The sequence below is a fragment of the Phocoena phocoena genome, chromosome 8 (genome assembly GCF_963924675.1).
Source record: "Phocoena phocoena chromosome 8, mPhoPho1.1, whole genome shotgun sequence".
Classification (NCBI taxonomy): Eukaryota; Metazoa; Chordata; class Mammalia; order Artiodactyla; family Phocoenidae; genus Phocoena; species Phocoena phocoena.
In genome coordinates this window covers 101,695,289-101,716,906 of record NC_089226.1, presented here as the reverse complement: position 1 = coordinate 101,716,906, position 21,618 = coordinate 101,695,289, and the positions used below count along the sequence as shown (strand labels likewise).

The following is a 21,618-nucleotide window of genomic DNA, read 5'->3' as shown; positions in this document are numbered from 1 at the left end:
AGGATTAAATGAGTTAATACATGTGAAGTGCTTAGAACAGGATCTGGCACTCAGTAAATCTTCAATAAATGTCCCCAAACACCATATTCTCAAAAAAGTATCTCCTGACATAGAGACTCCAGACCATATGCCTTTGTGTTTGGGGAGAGAAAAAAGGCATAGTGCCAAATCACAACCACCTTCACGTGGTATATAATAAAGAAAATCCTCATTTAGAGTTTTAGATACTTCCCCTCCAACCAGCCTTTTTTTTTTTTGCGATATGCGGGCCTCTCACTGTTGTGGCCTCTCCCGCTGTGGAGCACAGGCTCCGGACACGCAGGCTCAGCGGCCATGGCTCACGGGCCCAGCCGCTCCGCGGCACGTGGGATCTTCCCGAACCAGGGCACGAATCAGTGTCCCCTGCATCAGCAAGCAGACTCTCAACCACTGCGCCACCAGGGAAGCCCTACAAGGAAGTAATTTAAAGAGCTTTTATCTACTTCAAAATTTTGGGTGATGCAACTTCTGAATCATCTAGTACAAAACAAATGCCTATGACATTCCAAGAATTGTGCAAAGTACTATGTGGATAAAGACATTTAATACAAGCCAACATATAAAAAATTCTAAGTCAATGCTGAAAGATAAAAGAACTTTTCCTTAACAAAATGTTTCAGCAAATGATCTTTACCATCATCAAAGTATATTTTAGTTCAATGTACAAGTAGCTGAACAGTTTAACAACCTAGTAAAACAATAGCCCTTGGCACCATCTCTTACAGTCCTTTTCAAACCTTAGAACAAATACTAGTACTTCACGGGCTCTCTCTCTCTGACTTACTCAGAATTTCCTAAGTACGATGGAGCTTAAGGATCTGCATTACAAGTTTGCCAGTAATGAACCCTGTTTGGGAACGACAGCTTTACAGTGTTTTACAAGTTTTCGAGGGGTAGAAAAGCCGAGCTGTACTTCAGAACTGTAGCCCTGTAAAAATTCCACAGGCGTAGAAATTGGCACTCTTCACTCTCACTCACCACAGATTCTCTTTGTCCAGGAGCACAACTTACAGGTTAGTAGGGCATGGGGCAGGGGTGATCCTTTTGTGCCTGCTTTAAATACTTCCATATACTGATTTTAAAGTACAGTAACTTGAGGGAATTCCCTGGCAGTCCAGTGGTTAAGACTTGGCGCTTTCACTGCCGTGGGCCTGGATTCCATCCCTGGCCGGAGAACTAAAATCCCACAAGCCGAGTGGCGAGTGGTGTGGCAAAAAACAAACAAACAAAAAACGCCCTTCTCTTTACTCTGCTTCTTATTCCCCAAACTGTCTTTTAGAAAAAGGTTTAGTACTTTTTTATTTAAGTGTTTTATAACTTAATAATGAAAACGCAATGTGATCTAGAAACAAGTAAACAATAATGAATGTTATATGAGACTTCTTCCTTAAAAGAGTGAATAACTTAGAATTATGCTATACTAGAGTTACCGTTTGGTTACTACCCCCCCTCAGGAAATTCATCACTTTTAACTCAAAGGATACCTGTTAACAAGGAAAAAGCATACACATCAGTGAAGAAAGGGTGCCAGCCTATAGTAAACCACTAAGTTACTTTTTCACATACATACTACGCATATTCATACAAGGGAGGCTTGAAATATTCAGGTATAGGTTTTTCTACACTTGAATTTTCTCATGTTCACAAAACAAGAGGGAAAGACAAATGATCGTGCAAAACAGTATCAGCAACTTTCAGCCAAAGCATCAAAATAGGAAGTTAGCCAGCAGACACTTTGCAGCCAAGCTAGATCCTAAACAAAAAGTCTCTTTTGTACAAAGAAAAATGTTTTGCTTTTGTTTAAAAAAAGGCTGTAACTGGCATATTTTTTCTCCTCAATGCTTGCCCCAAAGTTCAGTGCTTAACTTCCTATTCCAGATGCCTACCGCATTACTCAAACTGAACGCAAATATTCATTACTGCAAATGTACTTCCAATTCTACATGGTGGGTAGATCCTCTCTAATCTTATTTTCACCCAATGTTTTCCAAAGAAAATTGTAGTATTTTCCAGCCTCCACTTTTTATCAAAGATTTCAAAAGTAGAAACCAAATTTCAGTTTGATTTTGTGTCTGATGGAGTACATCCCCCAGATGATACTAAATTACATCACTAATAGCAATAATATGGTTAAAATAGTTATTTCTGCCTCTTCTGCTCTCATGATTTTAACATTAACCTCAAAATGACATCTCTAAAAATACCTGTAAGCCCTAAAATACAACTAATATATCATCTTTAGTGTAGGTAGTGGTTATGCGCATGGACGGTGGAGTCCTAGGTGTGTCACTTACTGTGTGACCTTGAGCAAGTTATTTCACCATTTTAAACCCCAGTTTCCTCAATTAGTAAAAGAGGCAGTACCTTTCCTCCATAAAATTGGCTGTGAGGATTAAATGAGATGATTCGCATGAAGTACTGAGCACAGTAAAAGCTCGGAAAAAAAAAAAATTGGCCACATACCACATCTATACCTCTGTTAATATCCTTATTTAACAGTACAGGAAAACATCATTAAAATTTACTCCCCTACTTTGAGATGCTTGGGGATTAAGCTGAAATTAAACTCTGCCTGATGAGTAAAAAGGACTCAATAAGCAAAAGACTGCAAAGCACCTACTCAGGAGTACAACTTATTTAAGAAGGAACTGATTATTCCATTGATATTCTCATCACAAATCTATTCGTTAGTTTTCAAAAAGCTTAATTTACTAGCTTAAGTAGCTGTATACTTCAAGGTAGTACAATTTAATAAAGATCATATAATTTCCTTTTGACAGATTTAACTGCCCTTCTTTCTCAGTCCAAATTAATGACAACTGTGGGAATTCCCTGGCAGTCCAGTGGTTAGGACTCAGCACTTTCACTGCGGTGGGCCTGGGTTCGATCCCTGGTTGGGGAATTTAAGATTCCACAAGCCGCAAGGCGTGGCCAAAAAAAAAAAAAAAAAAAAAAAAAAAGGGCAACTTTTAATACATGCATCTCCTTAAAGCCCAATAATGATAAGTATATATTTCAGGATTAAAAATGTCATTGTTAGGGGCTTCCCTGGTGGCGCAGTGGTTGAGAGTCCGCCTGCCGATGCAGGGGACACAGGTTCGTGTCCTGGTCCGGGAAGATCCCACATGCCGCAGGGCGGCTGGGTCCATGAGCCATGGCCGCTGAGCCTGCGTGTCCGGAGCCTGTGCTCCGCAACGGGAGAGGCCACAACAGTGAGAGGCCCGCGTACCGCAAAAAAAAAAAAAAAAGTCATTGTTAAATATGACTTATTTAATTACTGCTACATATTGCTTGATACGGTTTAGATATATAAAAGTAAGGCACAATCCTCCAAGGCTAAATGGCTAAGGGATATGGAAGCCAGAGACAGATTAGTTGGGTTACTGCCAATGATGGACTCAAGATGCCTGCTGGTGACAGTCACTCTCAAAGGCCTGCGGTTGGGTGGAGCCGGTCCTAGCTATTCTCTCCAGGGGTTTTAATCCAGTTAACCAAGTACACCAACAACTTCCTTTCCCTTAGTTTTATTAAGGCAGACTAGAAGCTACTAGACTTGGCTACCCTAGAACACACCTAATCACTTGCCAAGGAGTGCCCTCAAAAAACTGAACAGGCTGATCTCTAGACCTGCCAATGAAGTAGAGCATCAACTGGGTTGCTTTTCCATTATGTTTTTTTGCAGGAGAAAATGTAAGTAATAGAGGCTACACTGGAACACCTTCAGGGATATGACTTTTTTTTTTTTTTTTTTTTTGCGGTATGCGGGCCTCTCACTGTTGTGGCCTCTCCCGTTGCGGAGCACAGGCTCAGCGGCCACGGCTCACAGGCCCAGCCGCTCCGCAGCATGTGGGATCCTCCCGGACCGGGGCACAAACCCGCGTCCCCTGCGTTGGCAGGCGGACTCTCAACCACTGCGCCACCGGGGAAGCCCCCAGGGATATGACATTTTAAAATGCTTCTTTACAATACAATACCCTTTTAACAAGAACCCTGTGCTGAATCTGCAGTGGCCACAGTAACTATAAGGAAAGGGAAGAATGACAAATCTATTTCTTTAACAAACTCGCATACTCACTGAAGCCGAAGCCTACTTAAACATTTTTCATTACAAAAATCCTCTTTATTTACCTCCGTTTTACCTGAGTGTATATGTAACTTCTCCTAACAGGGATTAGAGTAATTTTTTAAACTATGACACTTATCTTTCTCAACATTCTATACATTAGGTATGCTGTGCTTAGGTTGTATTGTTACACTATTTAGAATATTAATTATTCCCTTTCTGTATGAAAAAAGTGACTATGAAGAATGTATTTTAGAAGATCTGAAATACAACAGAGAAAATACAATTATTTGTTCTATTTACACTATGATATTTTTACTGATTTACCTTCCAGAGTAAAATAAATGTAATACCTATTTGCCTAAATTATTGAATTTCTCATGAGGAAAAAAAGGAACTCTTAGAAATATAAATCTGGTTGGGTTCCAGATGTCAAGGATCAATTTGTATGTTTGAGTTACTTTCTAACATTCACAAAATATCTTTTAATGTAAACATTTTTTTTTAATTTCAAAGGCCATGATTTGACCCAGAAGATATCCAAATTCACACAATGAGGCACATTATAAAAATGCTGGGGACTCTGAATGTTATCAGTCTGAATTAAAAGCAACAAATTACCTATCATGTTTCCTAAGAAGCAGAAACTCTGAAAAACATTTACTATGTTCATTTTATCCCATTATGTTTTTTTTTTTAATTTTATTCATTTATTTATGGCTGTGTTGGGTCTTCGTTTCTGTGCGCGGGCTTTCTCTAGTTGCGGTGAGTGGGGGCCACTCTTCATCGCGGTGCGTAGGCCTCTCGCTGTCGCGGCCTCTCTTGCTGTGGAGCACAAGCTCCAGACGCGCAGGCTCAGTAGTTGTGGCTCATGGGCCTAGTTGCTCCACAGCATGTGGGATCCTCCCAGACCAGGGCTCGAACCCGTGTCCCCTGCATTGGCAGGCAGATTCTCAACCACTGCGCCACCAGGGAAGCCCCCATTATGTTTTTATTCCTATAAGGTCAAAGTCTTCCTAACAAACCAGCACCCAGACTTCGCATTCCAGCTAGAACAATAAACTCTTTGCACAAGGCTTCTTAGACCTATCTACTGAGTTTAATTACCTTTTTCCAAAGAATGCTTTTCCGTTGACCTATACTCGAGGAGGAGCACAACATCACAAATGAAACAGCACTTTATTATTAGTGCAAATCAAAGAAGACACTCTCTCTTCCAGGTTCCTGGCAGTGCTTCCCCTATAAACATAGTTAACAACTCTGATTCCCTTCCTCACTGGTTGACATTAAAAACAAACAAACAACCCCCCCCCAAAACACCACAACTTAATCTCTAGGAAAATAGGCCCTGCTTGCCAAAAATTCAACCGACATGCTCAATGTTCCTAGGCAATCCGGAACTGGCCTACCTCTTGGGACGAATCTCAGGTAAGTTCACACTAAAGTATTCTAGCTAGGACACTGTTATTAGTTCAGTGGAAGCACACTTTAAAAGTTCTTCCAAATCTACCACCTATCCAAACCAGTTACATAACCGCAAATCTATAGGTCAAATGCATTCTGGAGGTGGTGTGTTTTCTGACCCACAATTCTATCTACTCCAAGTTCTGTGGGCAAGTTTTTAATTTTTAAGAAATACTCAAAAGTACACCTAAAGCTTATGCTATGTTAAAGAGTCCACCTAGCCTCATTCTATTTTATTAAGCTTTACGGGAAATCCATTAGAAACTGCTAAATAGAAAGCACTGGCTTGGATTTGGTTTTTATTTTAGGGGATTTGGGGGCAAAAGAAAACCTGTGCCTCGTATCCCCAGTTACAGCCTCTTTCTCAACATTTTTCTTTTATTAATGCACACACAAAAAATGACAGACTTGCCTTGTGAGGTCGAAAATAGAGATACAGGCTGAGAGGAAGAAACAAAGGAATCTGAAAGAAAATATACAGCGTGAGAATTTGACAACCTCACACAGGAATTTGAACTTTCCTTTTTTTTTTTTTTTGGCCAAGCATCTTAATTTCACTGGGTTTAAGCAAGACGAGAAAACCCAAATCTATATTTCCAATTACTGTTTTCACTCACCTGGCAGCAAAACCTTATTTCATTTTCAAGATGCATTTCTAAAAGTTAATCAATTCAATTTTTTGGTCAAATATTCTCACCTGCAAAGGAAAAAAAGAGGAACCCCTAGCATTTTTAAACAAGTATAACCTCAAGAAAGATAATGCTCGCCTGCAACTTCATGTGGGAAAGGAAAAACAGGGATCTGAGTAGTAACTGATTTTGCTTGTAACCATTTTCAACTTCATTTTGAGGAGTCAGTCACGAATATGAGTAGTAAACATTATAGTTGGCAAATATGTAAAACTGACCCTGAATACTTTTTTTTTTTTTTTGCGGTACGCGGGCCTCTCACTGTTGTGGCCTCTCCCGTTGCGTAGCACAGGCTCCGGACGCTGCAGGCTCAGCGGCCATGGCTCACGAGCCCAGCCGCTCCGCGGCATGTGGGATCTTCCCGGACCGGGGCACGAACCCGTGTCCCCTGCATCGGCAGGCGGACTCTCAACCACTGCCCCACCAGAAAACAGGACCAACATGAGAAATCTTCCATCTCTAAAATTATATTTCTCTAAATTTGGCAACACATATCAAAATTTTAAATGCGTAAACTTTCTCCACCACCTCCTGCACATATTCTTTAACTTGGCAGATATATTTGCATATATGTACAAAGACATGTATATAAGGATATTCATAAGAGCACTGGTTATAAATACTAGGAATAATCTAAATGACCATCAATAGACGTCTACTTAAATAGTTACATCCAAATAATGGAACACTTGCTGCTATGAAAAAGAATGAGGAACAGCTATATATGTTGATATATTAAATTAAAAACCAAAGTACTGGGCTCCCCTGGTGGCACAGTGGTTGAGAGTCTGCCTGCCGATGCAGGGGACACGGGTTCGTGCCCCGGTCCGGGAGGATCCCACATGCCGCGGAGTGACTGGGCCCGTGAGCCGTGGCCGCTGAGCCTGCGCGTCCGGAGCCTGTGCTCCGCAACGGGAGAGGCCACAACAGTGAGAGGCCCGCGTACCGCAAAAAAAAAAAAAAAAACCTAAAGTACTGAAGTGCATACAGTGTGCCTCCATTTGTTAACTGGCAAAAACAGGGACTTTGAGGTCTGGGGCAGGAGGGAGATTTGCTTTTCACTACAACCTTTGGCCTTAAAAGAAAAATAATCAAACAGAATATAAATTGCCATTGGTAAAATGGAAAAAAAATTAATAAAAACAGCATGTGAAAAACAAAACCCTCCAAAAGTGCCCCTAAATATACTGATCTTTATTTAACGCCTTTTTTCTTGCAATTATAAAAATGTTTTCACAAATATTAGAAATACACTTAAAATGAGGCGCTTGCTTTAAAGGACTGGGCCATCACTATATCTGTAAGTACTAATCTAAATACAACACAGGGAATATAGCCTATATTTTATAGTAACTATAAATGAAGTATAACCTGTAAAAATTGTGAATCACTGCACAGTGCATCTGTAATGTACATAATATTGAACATCAACTATACTTCAGTTAAAAAAAGCAAACTATTGGGCTTCCCTGGTGGCGCAGTGGTTGGGGGTCCGCCTGCCGATGCAGGGGATGCGGGTTCGTGCCCCGGTCCGGAGGGATCCCACGTGCCGCGGAGCGGCTGGGCCCGTGAGCCGTGGCCGCTGAGTCTGTGCGTCTGGAGCCTGTGCTCCGCGGCGGGAGAGGCCACAGCGGTGAGAGGCCCGCGTGCCGCAAAAAACAAAAAAAACAAAAACAAAACAAAACAAAACAAAAAAGCAAACTATTTAGTCAACAGACATGGAGCATGTTAACACCAAGGCAGAATTTAGTGGACAAGAGGCAGTAATTCAGTAACTCAAAACCAGAATTTTAAAATTCACTAGTTTTTAATTATCTTAAAATGAAGCATCACATTTACTCCTACAAATGAAAAACAATTCACCTTTCCTTGTTAAAGCAAGCATTTCTATCTATTTCTTTAATGTTTCCAGATGGGTTCATTTCTTTTCTTTTAAATTTATTTATTTATTTATGGCTGCGTTGGGTCTTCGTTGCTGTGCACGGGCTTTCTCTAGTTGCAGCGAGAGGGACTACTCTTTGTTATGGCGCACTAGCTTCTCACTGCAGTGGCTTCTCTTGTTGAAGAGCACGGGCTCTAGGCGCTCGGGCTTCAGTAGTTGTGGCACATGGGCTCTAGGGCGCAGGCTCCGTAGTTGTGGAGCACGGGGCTTAGTTGCTCCGCGGCATGTGGGAATCTTCCCGGACCAGGGCTCGAACCCGTTTCCCCTGCATTGGCAGGCGGATTCTTAATCACTGCGCCACCAGGAACGCCCCCATATGGGTTCACTTCTGTATGCAATTATCTGCAACATTAAATCTCTGCCAACTGAACAAATCTGAAAATCCAAATGCTAAATAAGCCTGATGACAAAAAAGATCCTATGAACTTTTCATCTCCACCTGACACCCCTCCTAATGGAAAATTTCAACATACAAAGTTTTATGCAGTAGCATCTATTTTGATACAGAACACAGATAACCAGTAGTAGTTTGCAACAATATTGCATGAGGTCTTCTAACTTACAAAACCATGTTGTGCTCATATGCCATACTTATGCTACAGGCAACTGAACCCAGAAAAGGCAACCTTAATGCTCAAATACTATTAATTAAATCAAATACTATCTTCAAGTAGCTAGGTCTAGGCACTGTATTAGCACAGAGATGATGGCTGTGCACAAGCAACTGAAAAAGACAAAGCAGCAAAACTGTACGCATTGTGGGAACGCAGCAGAGGCAGAAGAGATGTTCGTCAGGTGAACAAGACAGGGGAAGGCATTCTGGGGAGAAGGAACAACTGATCAGATTCCAAATGGCTTTAAATGTCATGTAATGAAATTTGGATATTATGTATAATGAGGCATCACCGGAGGTAAGGGATTCACAATGTCACATGTATTTTAAAGAGAACTCTGGCAGCAGGGTAGAGTATGGACTTAAATGAAAAGCTACTACATAATCTTGGCAAGACATGAGGGCTTAACTAAGGCAGTGAGGATGGGAATAAGGGGATAAATATGACAGAACAGAATGGCCTGGACTTGGTCATTGGATGTTGGAGACTGGAGAAGCAAAAATCAAAGGACTGAAGGACTACATGAAATGTCACTTGGTTGGGGAATGAAACAGAGGAGAAGGAATTCTTTATATTAATTTCCACTAAAAAATAAGTTGTCTAAGGCATATCAAAGAGGAAACTGTTTGCCAATATGAATAAGCTCAGGAGACAGGTAAGGGTTATAGTAAACATCTAGGAGTTAACATTTGGGTGAGAACTGACACCACTGGAGTGAATGAATTTGTCCAGGGAGAATCAGAGAGCTGTTAACAATGGAATCTTAAGATACACTACCAATATTTAAAGAGGGGCAAGAAAGAACTATCAGTGAAGGAGACAGAAAGGAGTCAATGTGGGGGAAAATGGTGTCACTTGGAGAAAGCTTTAGAGAACGATTAACAGAGTCAAAAGCCAATGAGTGGGGCTTCCCTGGTGGCACAGTGGTTAAGAATCCACCTCCCAATTCAGGGGACATGGGTTCAAGCCCTGGTCCGGGAAGACCCCACATGCCGCGGAGCAACTAAGCCCATGTGCCACAACACTGAGCCTGCGCTCTAGAGCCCGTGCTCTGCAACAAGAGAAGCCACAGTAATGAGAAGCCCGCATACCACAACAGAGAAGCCCCCGCTTGCTGCAACTAGAGAAAGCTCATGCACAGCAACGAAGACCCAACGCAGCCAAAAATAAAAACAAATAAATAAATGAATATATTAAAAAAAAAAAGCCAATGAGTGGTTAAGACTTTCAGGTGGGTCACTGAAATTAAGTAATCAAGTAATTTAGCATTGATGACTCTATAGTTAGAGGGGTGGGGAGCGGGCCAGGCACTGAAGACTGAATGGAAGTTTAAAGTGTGTGAAGTATGATGATAAAGGGAAGGACTAAAAACTGGGCAGCAGCTAGAGGGAGAGGCAGAGTCAAGGGAAAGATTTTTAGGAATGGAAATGACAAGCGTATTTATATAGAGAAAGGAGCAAGTAGAAGGAAAAAGACTGAACATGAAAAAGAAGCAATATTTGCAGGAACAAAGTCCAGGAAGTTGCTAGAAGGTAAGGGATAAAAAAGTACGAGTGGACCTGATGAAATCTAATTCCAATAAATAATTAGATTTATTTATAAATAAAATAATAAATCTGTGCATATGTTTTATTTATTTATTTGGCTATGTCGGGTCTTAGTTGCGGCATGCAGGCTCTTCCATTGTGGCGCATGGGTGTGGGCTTAGTTGCCCCGCGGCATGTGGGATCTTAGTTCCCCAACCAGGGTTCGAACCTGCATCCCCTGCATTGGAAGGCGGATTCTTAACCACTGGACCACAAGGGAAGTCCCATAAATCTGTGCAAATATGAAGTTATAAGATTGTTCGTCACAAATATTAAGGAAATTTAATAAAAATCTATTAGGGACTGGTTAAATAGGTTTTGGTATATCCATACGATGGGATACTATTCATTAAAAACTGTATTGTAGGGCTTCCCTGGTGGCGCAGTGGTTGAGAGTCCGCCTGCCGATGCATGGGACACGGGTTCATGCCCTGGTCTGGGAAGATCCCACATGCCGCGGAGCGGCTGGCTCCGTGAGCCATGGCCGCTGAGCCTGCGCGTCCGGAGCCTGTGCTCCGCAGCGGGAGGGGCCGCAGCAGTGAGAGGCCCGCGTATGGCAAAAAAAAGAAAAAAAATTATTGTTACAAAATGAAAGGATATAGTACCCATGGATGTTTAATTTTCTTTACGTTTGTTTCCTAAATTTTCTATTATGAACATACATTTTTCTTATACTTCCTAACACATACCTATGCTCCCCACCTACATGGAATGGGGTAGTTACTTAAAGGGAGAAAAAGGACACCTAAAATGGGATCTCTAGCAAGTCTTTCAATAAAACCATTTAGTGAATAATCTTATTAGTCTTCACACCACTGGATTTTCAATATTGATAATACTTTAAGCTGCAACAAACTGTCAAAACTAAAACTAAAAAAAAAAATCATACTCTTTGAAAACAGCTTCATTTCACTTAGAGTCCCAGGTATCTGTGATAGACACTGAATTAAGTATTTATATACATTATAAATCAAATCCTTACAAAAACTGAAGCTTATAAGTGTCAGAATCAAGATTTAAACTTGAACTTTTCCTGAAAGCCTGTGCTTCTTCTCTATCACTCTACCAGTCAGATCACCTGGGGAAAATACACTAAATAAATCTGACTGTTTGAATTTTCTAAACTGCAGTAAAAACAGCTTCAGTGAATTGTTTATTTTGGTGATATCTGTCCTTCAACACCAGCAGAATACAGACTACTTTTTAGAGAAGTAAGTTACTCTAGGAACAACTTTGTAGAATGACTTCTACAATTTAACGCCAAAGCTTTTTCCTTTGTGTTAGTTTCTATAGATTACTAAAGCATTTTCTAATACATAAGGCAAAATAAAGTATTTGAAATTTTATCTAAAACTAATATAATGAAAATGAGAAATTCATCAGTTCTTTTAAACATCTTTTCTCTCTAATATTAATATTCTCTCTAGGGACTTCCCTGGTGGTCCAGTGGCTAAGACTCCGCTCTCCCAATGCAGCAGGCCCGGGTTTGATCCCTGTTCAGGAAACTAGATCCCACATGCTGCAACTAAGAGTTCACGTGCTGCAACTAAAGATCCCACATGCTGCAACTTAAAGATCCCATGTGCCGCCAACTAAGACCCGGTGCAGCCAAATAAATGAATAAATAAAATTTTAAAATTCTCTCTAATATCAAAACAAATGACTTTTATCATTTAGTTTTCCTTTTTGCTTTATAGCTGGGCCACAAAAAAATGTCAATCTTTCCACTCTTTCTCATGACCACAATTCTTGATGGCAACTCATGATCTCAGTAAAAACTGCTAAACGGAGCCAATTACTGCCCTCTCCCCCATCAGAGCTCCAGGAATAGGCAGACTGATTTTTCTCCCAAAACTTAATGCCATTTTTTTTCTTCTTCTTACCTTTTTGTGCTGGCTAGGACCTCCACTGCATCACTTGGACCTACTTGCCTCTTCCAAAATAATTTCTATTTCATGATTAAGTTTCTCTCTCTCTCTCTTTTTGAAAAAAAATTATTTTAGAATAATTTTAGATTTACAGGAAAGGCAAAAAGATTGTAGAGTGTTGCTTTATATCCAGCACTGTTTCCGCCATTAACATGTTACATTGGTATTGTGGTACATTTGTCAGAGTTAATGAACTAATATTGATATATTACTAATAACTAAAGCCCACACTTCGTTGTGATTTCATTAATTTTTCCCTAATGCCCCCTTCCTGTTCTAAGATCCCATCCAGGATACCATGTCATGTTTTGTCATCACGTCTCTTGAGCCTCCTGTGGGCTACGACAATTTCTCAGACTTTCCTTACTTTTGATGATCTGGACAATTTTGAGCAGTACTGCTCAGATATTTTACAGAATGCCCCTCAATTTGGATTTGTCTGATGTTTTTCTCATGGTTAGACTGGAGTTACGAGTTTTAGGGAGGATTACCACTGAAGTGGTAACCCTTCACTGAGACGAAGGGCCATCCTTGTCATACCATATCAAGGGTTCATACTATTAATATGACTTACCACTGATGACATTAACCTTGATCCCCTGGCTGAGGTAGAGTTTGCCAAGTTTCTCCACGGTAGTACTTCTCCCCACCCTTCTACACTGTGCCCTTTGGAAGCAAGTTACTAAGCACTTCCCAAACTTAAGGCATGGGGAGAATCTACATAAACTGGCAGGCTAATTTCTAATTTACTAGAGCTAATATAACTATGGTAAATAGACCAATTAGTAATGTTTTGGTCCTCTAGAACCAATAAACCTAGATAAGATCTAATATCTAGTTAAATAAATTCAATTTATTTGCTATTGGAAATAAATTCCAACCTGACTGGAAGCACCTTACGGCTAAGGGTCACCTTACATTTCCTTGTATCTTTCATAAGGCACAGAATATGATGGTCAGCATATAGTAGAAGGCACAGAATATGGAGGCCTGAACATTATAGAGCCTTAATAAATGTTTGGTGAAAACTAAATAGTAAAAGTTTAAATTGTTATTTCAAAAACAGACTTTGAGTAGCTACTGGATATTAGTCCTACTAATGTAGTAATGTATTCCCTCTGGTATAAGTCAAGATACTCACTCTGTTACAACACTAAAAAGAGTTGGAAAGCTTTCTTTGTACGTTTGTGGAATAAATGCACATGCAGTCTAAGAGGAAAAATACGCAGAACTCTTGTCGCACAAGAAACAACATTAGAAAGCCTGACAGAAAGAAACAAATTGGACTGTATAAACAGTAAATTGGTTACAAATATTTTAATAACCCAACTTCTAAAGTAGTGCTACATTTACTGTTGTTAGGAATATCTTACCCTTCTCCAAATAATGTTTGAAACGTATCAGATCAAAATCTCAGATTCTGTTAGGAGTAAGATGGAAATCAAACTTATTCTAACATATTTTAAAATTCTGACACGTCAGACTAGCCTACCATTGAGTCCTTATTGGAAGTGAGTCTCTTTCTAATACACAAAATGTGGCGTTCAAGTGGTTATAATTTTCTGGATTAAAGCCATTAGTGGACTTAATACCTAGAGTCCAGAAGTAAGGACAGTAATGTACGATATATTTGGATATAGTTTTATGTGCTTACATGAAAATTCTCTCCTCAGCACCTAAATGAATATATCAATTTTCATATGTGTAAGTTTTTGCAACGCTTATAATTTGACTTTTAAAAACTAAATTTTCTTTACCTGAGGTTTATGAGTAGATTTCATTGTAGTTCATGAATCTGTGAAAGTTCACGCAATACTTCATTTATATGCATATTTTTCTGGGAATAGGGTTTCTCCAACTATCTATCCATTCCATAAATTTACTGAACATCTATTATGAGCCCAGGATTAGTTTTAGTTGCTGGACAAAAACAATAAGGTCTCTGCTCTCTTTCAAAAACATCTGAGGGTCTGCTTTGTGCCAGGTTCTGTTCAGGCATTAGAGATAGAGCAGTGAATAAAGCAGCAAAAATCTCCACTCTGATGGAACTTATATTCTACCGTGGCAGACAGACAATATACAAAATAAATAAGTCAAATACTGTAAGATAGATTATGACAAGTGGTAAGAAAAATAAAGCAGGAAAGGCCTATAAGGTGTGCAAGTTAGATCAGGTGGCCAGGAAAAGACCTAAAGGAGGTGAGAGAGTGAAGAGCTGCGAGAATGTATGAGGGAAGAGCATTCTAGGCACAGTGAACAGCAAATAAGACTGCGGTAGAAAGCTACTCCTGGTGTGAAGAACAGCAAGATCAGTGTGGCTAAAGCTGGCTGAGCAAGGGGGAGGCTGGGACCAGATATTATAGGGCTTCATAAGCCTTCGAAGGACTTCAGCATTTAATCTGAGTGGGATCAGAAGCTACTGGAGCATTTGCCAATGAGTGAAATAATCTGACTTACATTTTTCGCAGGCTTACACCAGCTGCCGTGCAGAGAAAAGACTGAAGAGAGCCAAGGGAGAAAGTCTGGAGACCACTTAGGAGGCAACTGCAGTGATCCAGGAGAGCTATGATAACAGCTTGGACCAGGGTGGTAGCAATGGAACCTGAGAAAACTAGTAGTCACTGAATATATTCTGAAGGTAGAATCAACAGGATTTGCTAATTGTTGTATGAAGGAAAGAGAGGAATCAAGGGCATTTAAAATGAGGAAGAGGGCTTCCCTGGTGGCGCAGTGGTTAAGAATCCGCCTGCCAATGCAGGGTACATGGGTTCGAGCCCTGGTCCGGGAAGATCCCACATGCCACGGAGCAACTAAGCCCGTGCACCACAACTACTGAGCCTGCGAGCCACAACTACTGAGCCCGTGTGCCACAACTACTGAAGCCCACGTGCCTAGTGCCTAGAGCTCCGCAATGAGAGAACCCACTGCAATGCGAAGCCCGCACACCGCAACGAAGAGTAGCCCCTGCTCGCCACAGCTAGAGAAAGCCCGCACAGAGCAAAGAAGACCCAACGCAGCCAAAAATAAATAAATAAATAAATAAATTTTAATAAAATAAAATAAAATAAAGTGAGGAAGAGAAGTAACCACTGGATTTAACAATGTGGAAAATAACTGGTGAACTTGACAAGAGATGTTTCTGTGGAACGGTGGAGCAAAAAGGCACCCAGCTTAGGAACCATGGGACCAGAAGTGACAATTTCCAAGTTAACTGGACTCAGCCAACCAATAACTGAATTCAAGAGGGTGACTGAACCGTCTTTATCGCAGGTTGTTTCAAATTTCAAAGAGAGGCAGTGTACATATTTGAAAGAACTTAGTTGGTCCTCTATCCCTGCTTTATCCTATCTTCAACTTCACGGACACAAACCTTTGGGCATATCACTTAATTTCTCTGATTCCTCATCTGTAAAGTGAGATTTGTTTCACTACCCACCTCACAGATAAAAAATATAAGTCTTTCTCCTATTGAATACAGCCTCTTAGAGAGATGTTGTACGCACAGCACCTAACAAAGAACTTTAATGTATGCTCAAACATTTGTTGAATTAAGTTAATGTATGGGCACAAATTAAACCATAAAGCAATACACAAAGGTAAGATATAAAAAATCAAATATTTCCACCTTTATGTAAAAAGAAGACAATGCTCACTGCTGAAATGCCTTCAGGTGGCTCTGTATTAGTTTTGCTAAAAATGTTTTTCAGAATACCCTTCAATAGACCCTCAAGGGCAAACTGCCAGTGAGAACAAGTCAAACAGCTCCTTCTGCCACGCCCCGCCCCCGCCCGCAACCCGCCTCCCCACTAGGTTATGATGATGTGCTTACAGGCAAAACTCAACCAGTAGATTGGAAAAAACAGATACGAATATTTCTTTGAAATTTAAAGAGACCATCACAAGAGGAGGCTAACTGGTAACAATTCCCACCACCACCCCCCCAAAACGTAAAACAGAAATGCAAATCCTATACAGTATTTAACGGGATTCTCTCTGGGAATTCCCTGGCGGTCCAGTGGTTAGGACTCGGCGCTTTCACTGCCGTGGCCCGGGTTCAGTCCCTTGTCGGGGAACTAAGATCCCACAAGCAATGCAGTGCAGCCTCCCCCTACCCCATCAAAAAAATAAATAAGTAAGTAAACAGATTCTCTCTGAAATTGCAGTATTACAGAGTAACATGTCACACTCTAATAACAGATGTTACTAGTCAGATATGCAGTAAAAGACTTCAGTGATGTAATCACAAGCAATACTGATTACAGCTAAACTTATGTAGCATACGTACTTTTTCAAAACACCTATAACATACCCGATGATCCAAATTAATTCTAGAATAATTGTTATGAATAAACAGAATAAAAGCTGTCAGTCTCCTGCACAACTCCTGAATGACTTAAATGATACGAACATAATATCGACTTGGTAGTTTTTATTTTAAAAGTTTTACTATGAAATTTATATGTTTTTCACAAGTCTGTACAGTTTAGGAGGCAGTTATAAATTCACCATTAACAATAAAGTTGAACACAAACTATAAGCTAGGTACACGCAGCAAATATGCATAGCTAACCATTTATTTGGAGCTTTTGTTAATTCTGCTCAGAATTACAAAAGTGGTAAATTCTAGGTTTATGGCTAGTCTAAAGAGAAGTGCCCTTCTAAAGAACAAACAACCTCTTGGCTCACACAAAACTGGAAACCTTAACTTTCCCCTGGCCCTTCAATGGCACATCACCAATTCCTTCACTACCAAGCTTTGTTTACAAATGTTTGTAACCTGCACGGGATTAAACAGGTGCCTCCTATATCAGGATCAGTATATAATTTCCTCACCACAGAATACAATAAAAGCAATAATATTAGTTTTATTTTGTTTTCAGACCATCACTAAAATAATAAAAATAAAAACACTGATGCTCTTACCAGCTACTACATAAACAATTCCCAAGAGATTTCAACTTAAGGAAGGTGCGTTAAATATATGTAGACTGGTTTGTTTGATCATAGTCGTTAAACTATTTGTGAATTGACTCTAAAAGAAAACAGCATTAAAAGAAATCTTCTATTCCTGGGGAATAAAAACCACCTTAGTCAACAGGCATTTGTGAACCATATTGACATGACCATTCATTCTTGCTGTCTCCTGTACTCTTGCTTCCACTGATAGGAGTTTCACAATGTATCTTGACTTATGGTCAGAATGCTGCACAAAGTATATTTAAGCATACTGATGCCAAGCGATCTATGAAACATCCTGGCTCCCCCTCAACTTCTTTAACAGATCAGGTGAGTGAAAGGAGAGGCAGCTCTTATTAATATGAGGGGTCAAAAGCTGAAACAACTGACTCACTTTTAGAAAGCAGAAAAAGATATAAGAGCATCCTTTACTGGGAGGAAGATTAAATGATTTCTCACTTGTAATTCAACTGTTTTTTGTATCTATGTGTTTCAAACCTGTAAATAGATGTATCAAGTACTAGGTATCGTTATTCAATCAAAGTTAGGATCTAAGGGCAGCAAAGCAAATTTGTCTAGGTCACGTTCCTGAGGCTTAGGGTGTACACAAGGTCATACAATTAATGAGAGAGACAGGATTGAAATCTAGGTGTCTCTGGGGCTCAAGGCTGTGTGTTTATCACCATGTTATACTGTCACTGCTAATGGGACATGAATACAATACAGGTGTCAGTGTTGAACGGGTGGTCAGAGTTCTTTTTTACGTAAGAGTTAAGACTGAAAATACAAGTTACATAATCATATGATTGATTGACGTGTTAGAACAAAGCGTAAAAATGATACCTTAAAAAGTACACAGAACAACTTAGTTTCATGAGTGAAAAAGAAGTATTTAAAGCATTAAAATATTTTTTAGTTGTCCAAGCTGTTTTTGCTTTAAGCTAACTTCCACAAACAGACACAAGAAATGTAGCTTTATTTTGGCACCATGATTTTCAGAGCAGTAATAAAGAATAGTCTCTAGCAAGTTATAGAATTTCAAAGGCTATAGACAACAAGCTATTAAAGCACTTTTAAACATCAGACAATAGACAGGTATCTATACTTGATGTCTAATAAGGCAACCCTCATCCTGAAAAGAGCACTAATTATTTCCGTATTTTCTACCTCAACCTCAAATTTCTGCCTTTGAAATCCTCACTTTCCTTCAAAGGCAGAAATCTGGGAAGCCAATCCTGGCCCCGACCTTCTCCAAGCGTACATCACTGCCAGCTGCACTAACACCCGACGCACTGGAAGAGAGAGGGCTATTGCTGATCACCTTTAGGTAGGAACTAAATTTCTAAAATTTGGACAGGTCAGTCAAGACACAATTGCCTCCTGCAGGCACCAAGTGACCACTTCCTCTTCTTTTTTTTATTTTTTGAAAGTCTCTAAAACCAAGAGGAGCTTGGTGAATGAAAGTGAAGCTAAAGCTTGACATCAACACTTACAGATTTTTAAAACAAGGTAAATTTTTTAAGAATCCTTTTTTTTTTTTTTTTTGCGGTACGCGGGCCTCTCACTGTTGTGGCCTCTCCCGTAGCGGAGCACAGGCTCCGGACGCGCAGGCTCAGTGGCCATGGCTCACGGGCCCAGCCGCTCTGCGGCATATGGGATCTTCCCGGACCGGGGCACGAACCCGTGTCCCCTGCATCGGCAGGTGGACTCTCAACTACTGAGCCACCAGGGAAGCTCAAGAATCCATTTTAAATGAGTCAAATTTTGGAATAACAGACTTCATCTTATTTTCATGGTGCAAAAGCTTGAGACATTTCCTCAGAGATGGAGAAAGCATTCTGTAAGGAGGAAGAGCTTCTGCAATGAAATGATGACTATACACTGCAGTGTCTTAAGCTAAACTTTTCCAGTACTGACCTGACAAATGAGGATCTTGCACTGAACCCACTAAAACTGTATTAATGATTTTTACACAATATTAATACATATTTGCAATGGGTAAGACTTTAAGGTGGAGAGAGTATCTAATTTATTTTTCAACTGTATCAAAAATTTAAAACCAAGAGAAATCAAAAGGTATGCACAGAAGGGCCAACAACCAAAGAGTAACCAATGACAAGTGATTAGAGCCAAAATACCAAGTTGCTAAATATATAAGGAAGCTGCTGTTCATCTGGACCTTTGCCCAGAACACAAAAATTTGGAGGAGAAGCAGTGGTAGTTTAAAGGGGACAAGGGTTCTAAATTTGCTGCTTCATTCATTTATCTGGACATGTAATCTTGGCCTTGCAGAAGCTTCCTCTGATACTGTTTCTACTGAAATGGCCATAACCACACTGGAAAATCCAAATGAGTACCAAAGCTCTTACGTGGAAATCCACTGTTCGAAAAACACGTAGAGAATATATTTAGAGCTAAGATCAGTTTTGTTCTTTAGAACAATCAACCCAAGATTCTGGCAAAGGAGACGTTGAAGCATTTTAAAACGTCTCAAAATCCTTTAAGGTAACTAAATAAACAGCAAAATTATCTGTACTCTGCCAAGCTTATGGCCCTTCTTTCGACAAAATGCTTTTTTTTTTCTTTTTCTTGGAAGACTGAGTTCCTTTAAGAATCACCACCTGCTCATGGTGCTTTTTTTTCCCCCCTCAAGAAGGCATCTGCACTGCAGATCTCTGCACGAGGGGAGCTTGCCAGCCAGCTCCCACCACCAGGCAGACGCGTTATACAATGGAAACTGAAAGCGGCCTGCAGCTTCCCTCCTAGTCTTTCACAGAGATGGGAGGAGAAGGGGGTTCAACCAGCCCCTGCTTTGTCTGACTTTTCTCCCCCTCCCCTCTGTCTGCGGGAAACACCCCCTTTTGTTATACTTCGATCAATAATAGCCGACAAAAAGCATGAAATTAAAATATGTTGACGGCTTGGCATGACTCTACCTATTATCTTCTAGAATATAAGCAGCTACCCTCGTGTCCCCACCCCCACGCCGCGCCAGTGAAGAGCAGGCTGTGTTGCAGATGCAGCCACGGATCCATCTTGGACCATCAGCAGCTCCCTCCCAAATCTTCCCTGAGCTGTTCTCATCACGCCTCCTTCTACCTCGGAGCCTCAGAAAAATCGGGCATTCGGTGTCTGGCCACAAAAAATTAACAGCAGATGAAAACAGTATAGAAAACGGACTCAGTGTTTCCATTAAACTTCCTCATCTTTCCCACGGGCAACCAAAAAAAAACCATGATTTTTGGAAGACTACGAATGGCTGATTATGTCAATACCTGTTTGCAAAACCTGCAATGCAACCCAACCCTTTCACCACCATCCCCTCAAAATCGTAAGGAGTCATTTCTCCTACCACCAACCTGCCCCAATCCGCTCAATCTCTCTAATCCTCCACTAAATCACCCTGGTTCAGAGGACGGCTCCCCCCGAACCCGTGTCTTTTCCCACCGGCCCAGTCTCGGCGTTAACGCCCACTCTCCAGAGTATCTCCCCTCCCCCAACCTGTTTTCCTCACACCCCGTTATTCCCTCACCGCCTGCAAGACCTGACGCTCCCCTCCCCCTTACCCCATTTTCCAGACGCTCCTTCCCGGGGGCTGAAGCCTCCAGTACGCAAGAGTGATCTGCAGTCCCTGACCCCGAAGGCACCCCCCCTCCCGAGGTCGGGGTCCCCCGGCGCGCCTCACCAGCACAGGAGGAGCCGCAGCTCTTCGCCCCCAGGGCGGGGCAGGCTCCCGGGCTCCCGCCGCCGCCACCGGGCGCAGAGGACTCGGCCACGGAGGATGACGAGGAGACGGACGGGGACTGAGTGGCCGCCGACGGCTCCGCCATGGCTGCGCAAGCAAAGGCGGGAGAGGGGTGAATAGCGATGTGGGACGGGAGAGAGGGAGGGAAAAGAAAATAATCGGGCGGCTGGCTCTCCGAAGTCGCCTCGCCTCTCCTTGCTCCGAGGACAGGGTCCGACAGACAGACTGCCTTAGCCGAGCGCCGCGAGAGGGCGGAAGCGCGAGCGCGCAGGCGCATAAAGGGCCCTCGGGCTGGTGGCGCGGGCGGGAGGCGGTCTAGTTGAGGCGCCCAGAGACGCAGGGCGCAGGCGCAAGAACTGTCCCTCCGCGCTCTAACAGGGAAGGAGGGGCAAAACTGGCTTCGCCCAGCTCCCGGGCCAGTGGCTGGGGTGGGCCGTGCCCCGCGGGGACCAGGCGCAAGGGGCGTGGTAAAGCATCAAGCCCCGCCCATCACTGCGGCCGAAGTGGGAGGGGGGCCTGCGGCTTACTGTTGCTTCACGGCTAGTTTTGTGAATGTTTTAGCGTAGGCTAATCATGCGTTTTAAAGATAGGA

At 41.6% G+C, this 21,618-nt stretch overlaps 1 protein-coding gene across 2 annotated transcripts in view; it reads right to left on the bottom strand.

The window, feature by feature from the left end:
• RTN3 (reticulon 3) overlaps nucleotides 1–21,350 on the bottom strand; it is a 56,447-nt gene extending 35,097 nt beyond the window's left edge. Inside the window, exons 1-2 of one of the 2 annotated variants that reach the window (XM_065883307.1) lie at nucleotides 20,967–21,230; nucleotides 5,979–6,029 (exon numbers count right to left, since the gene is read on the bottom strand). In XM_065883307.1, the coding sequence (XP_065739379.1) occupies nucleotides 5,979–6,029; nucleotides 20,967–21,111 (196 nt within the window). In that variant the 5' untranslated portion in view covers nucleotides 21,112–21,230. Of the gene's footprint in view, nucleotides 1–5,978; nucleotides 6,030–20,966 lie in introns of both variants that reach the window. The other variant, XM_065883309.1, reaches the window with a different exon arrangement.
• Between the last annotated feature and the right edge of the window lie 268 nt (nucleotides 21,351–21,618).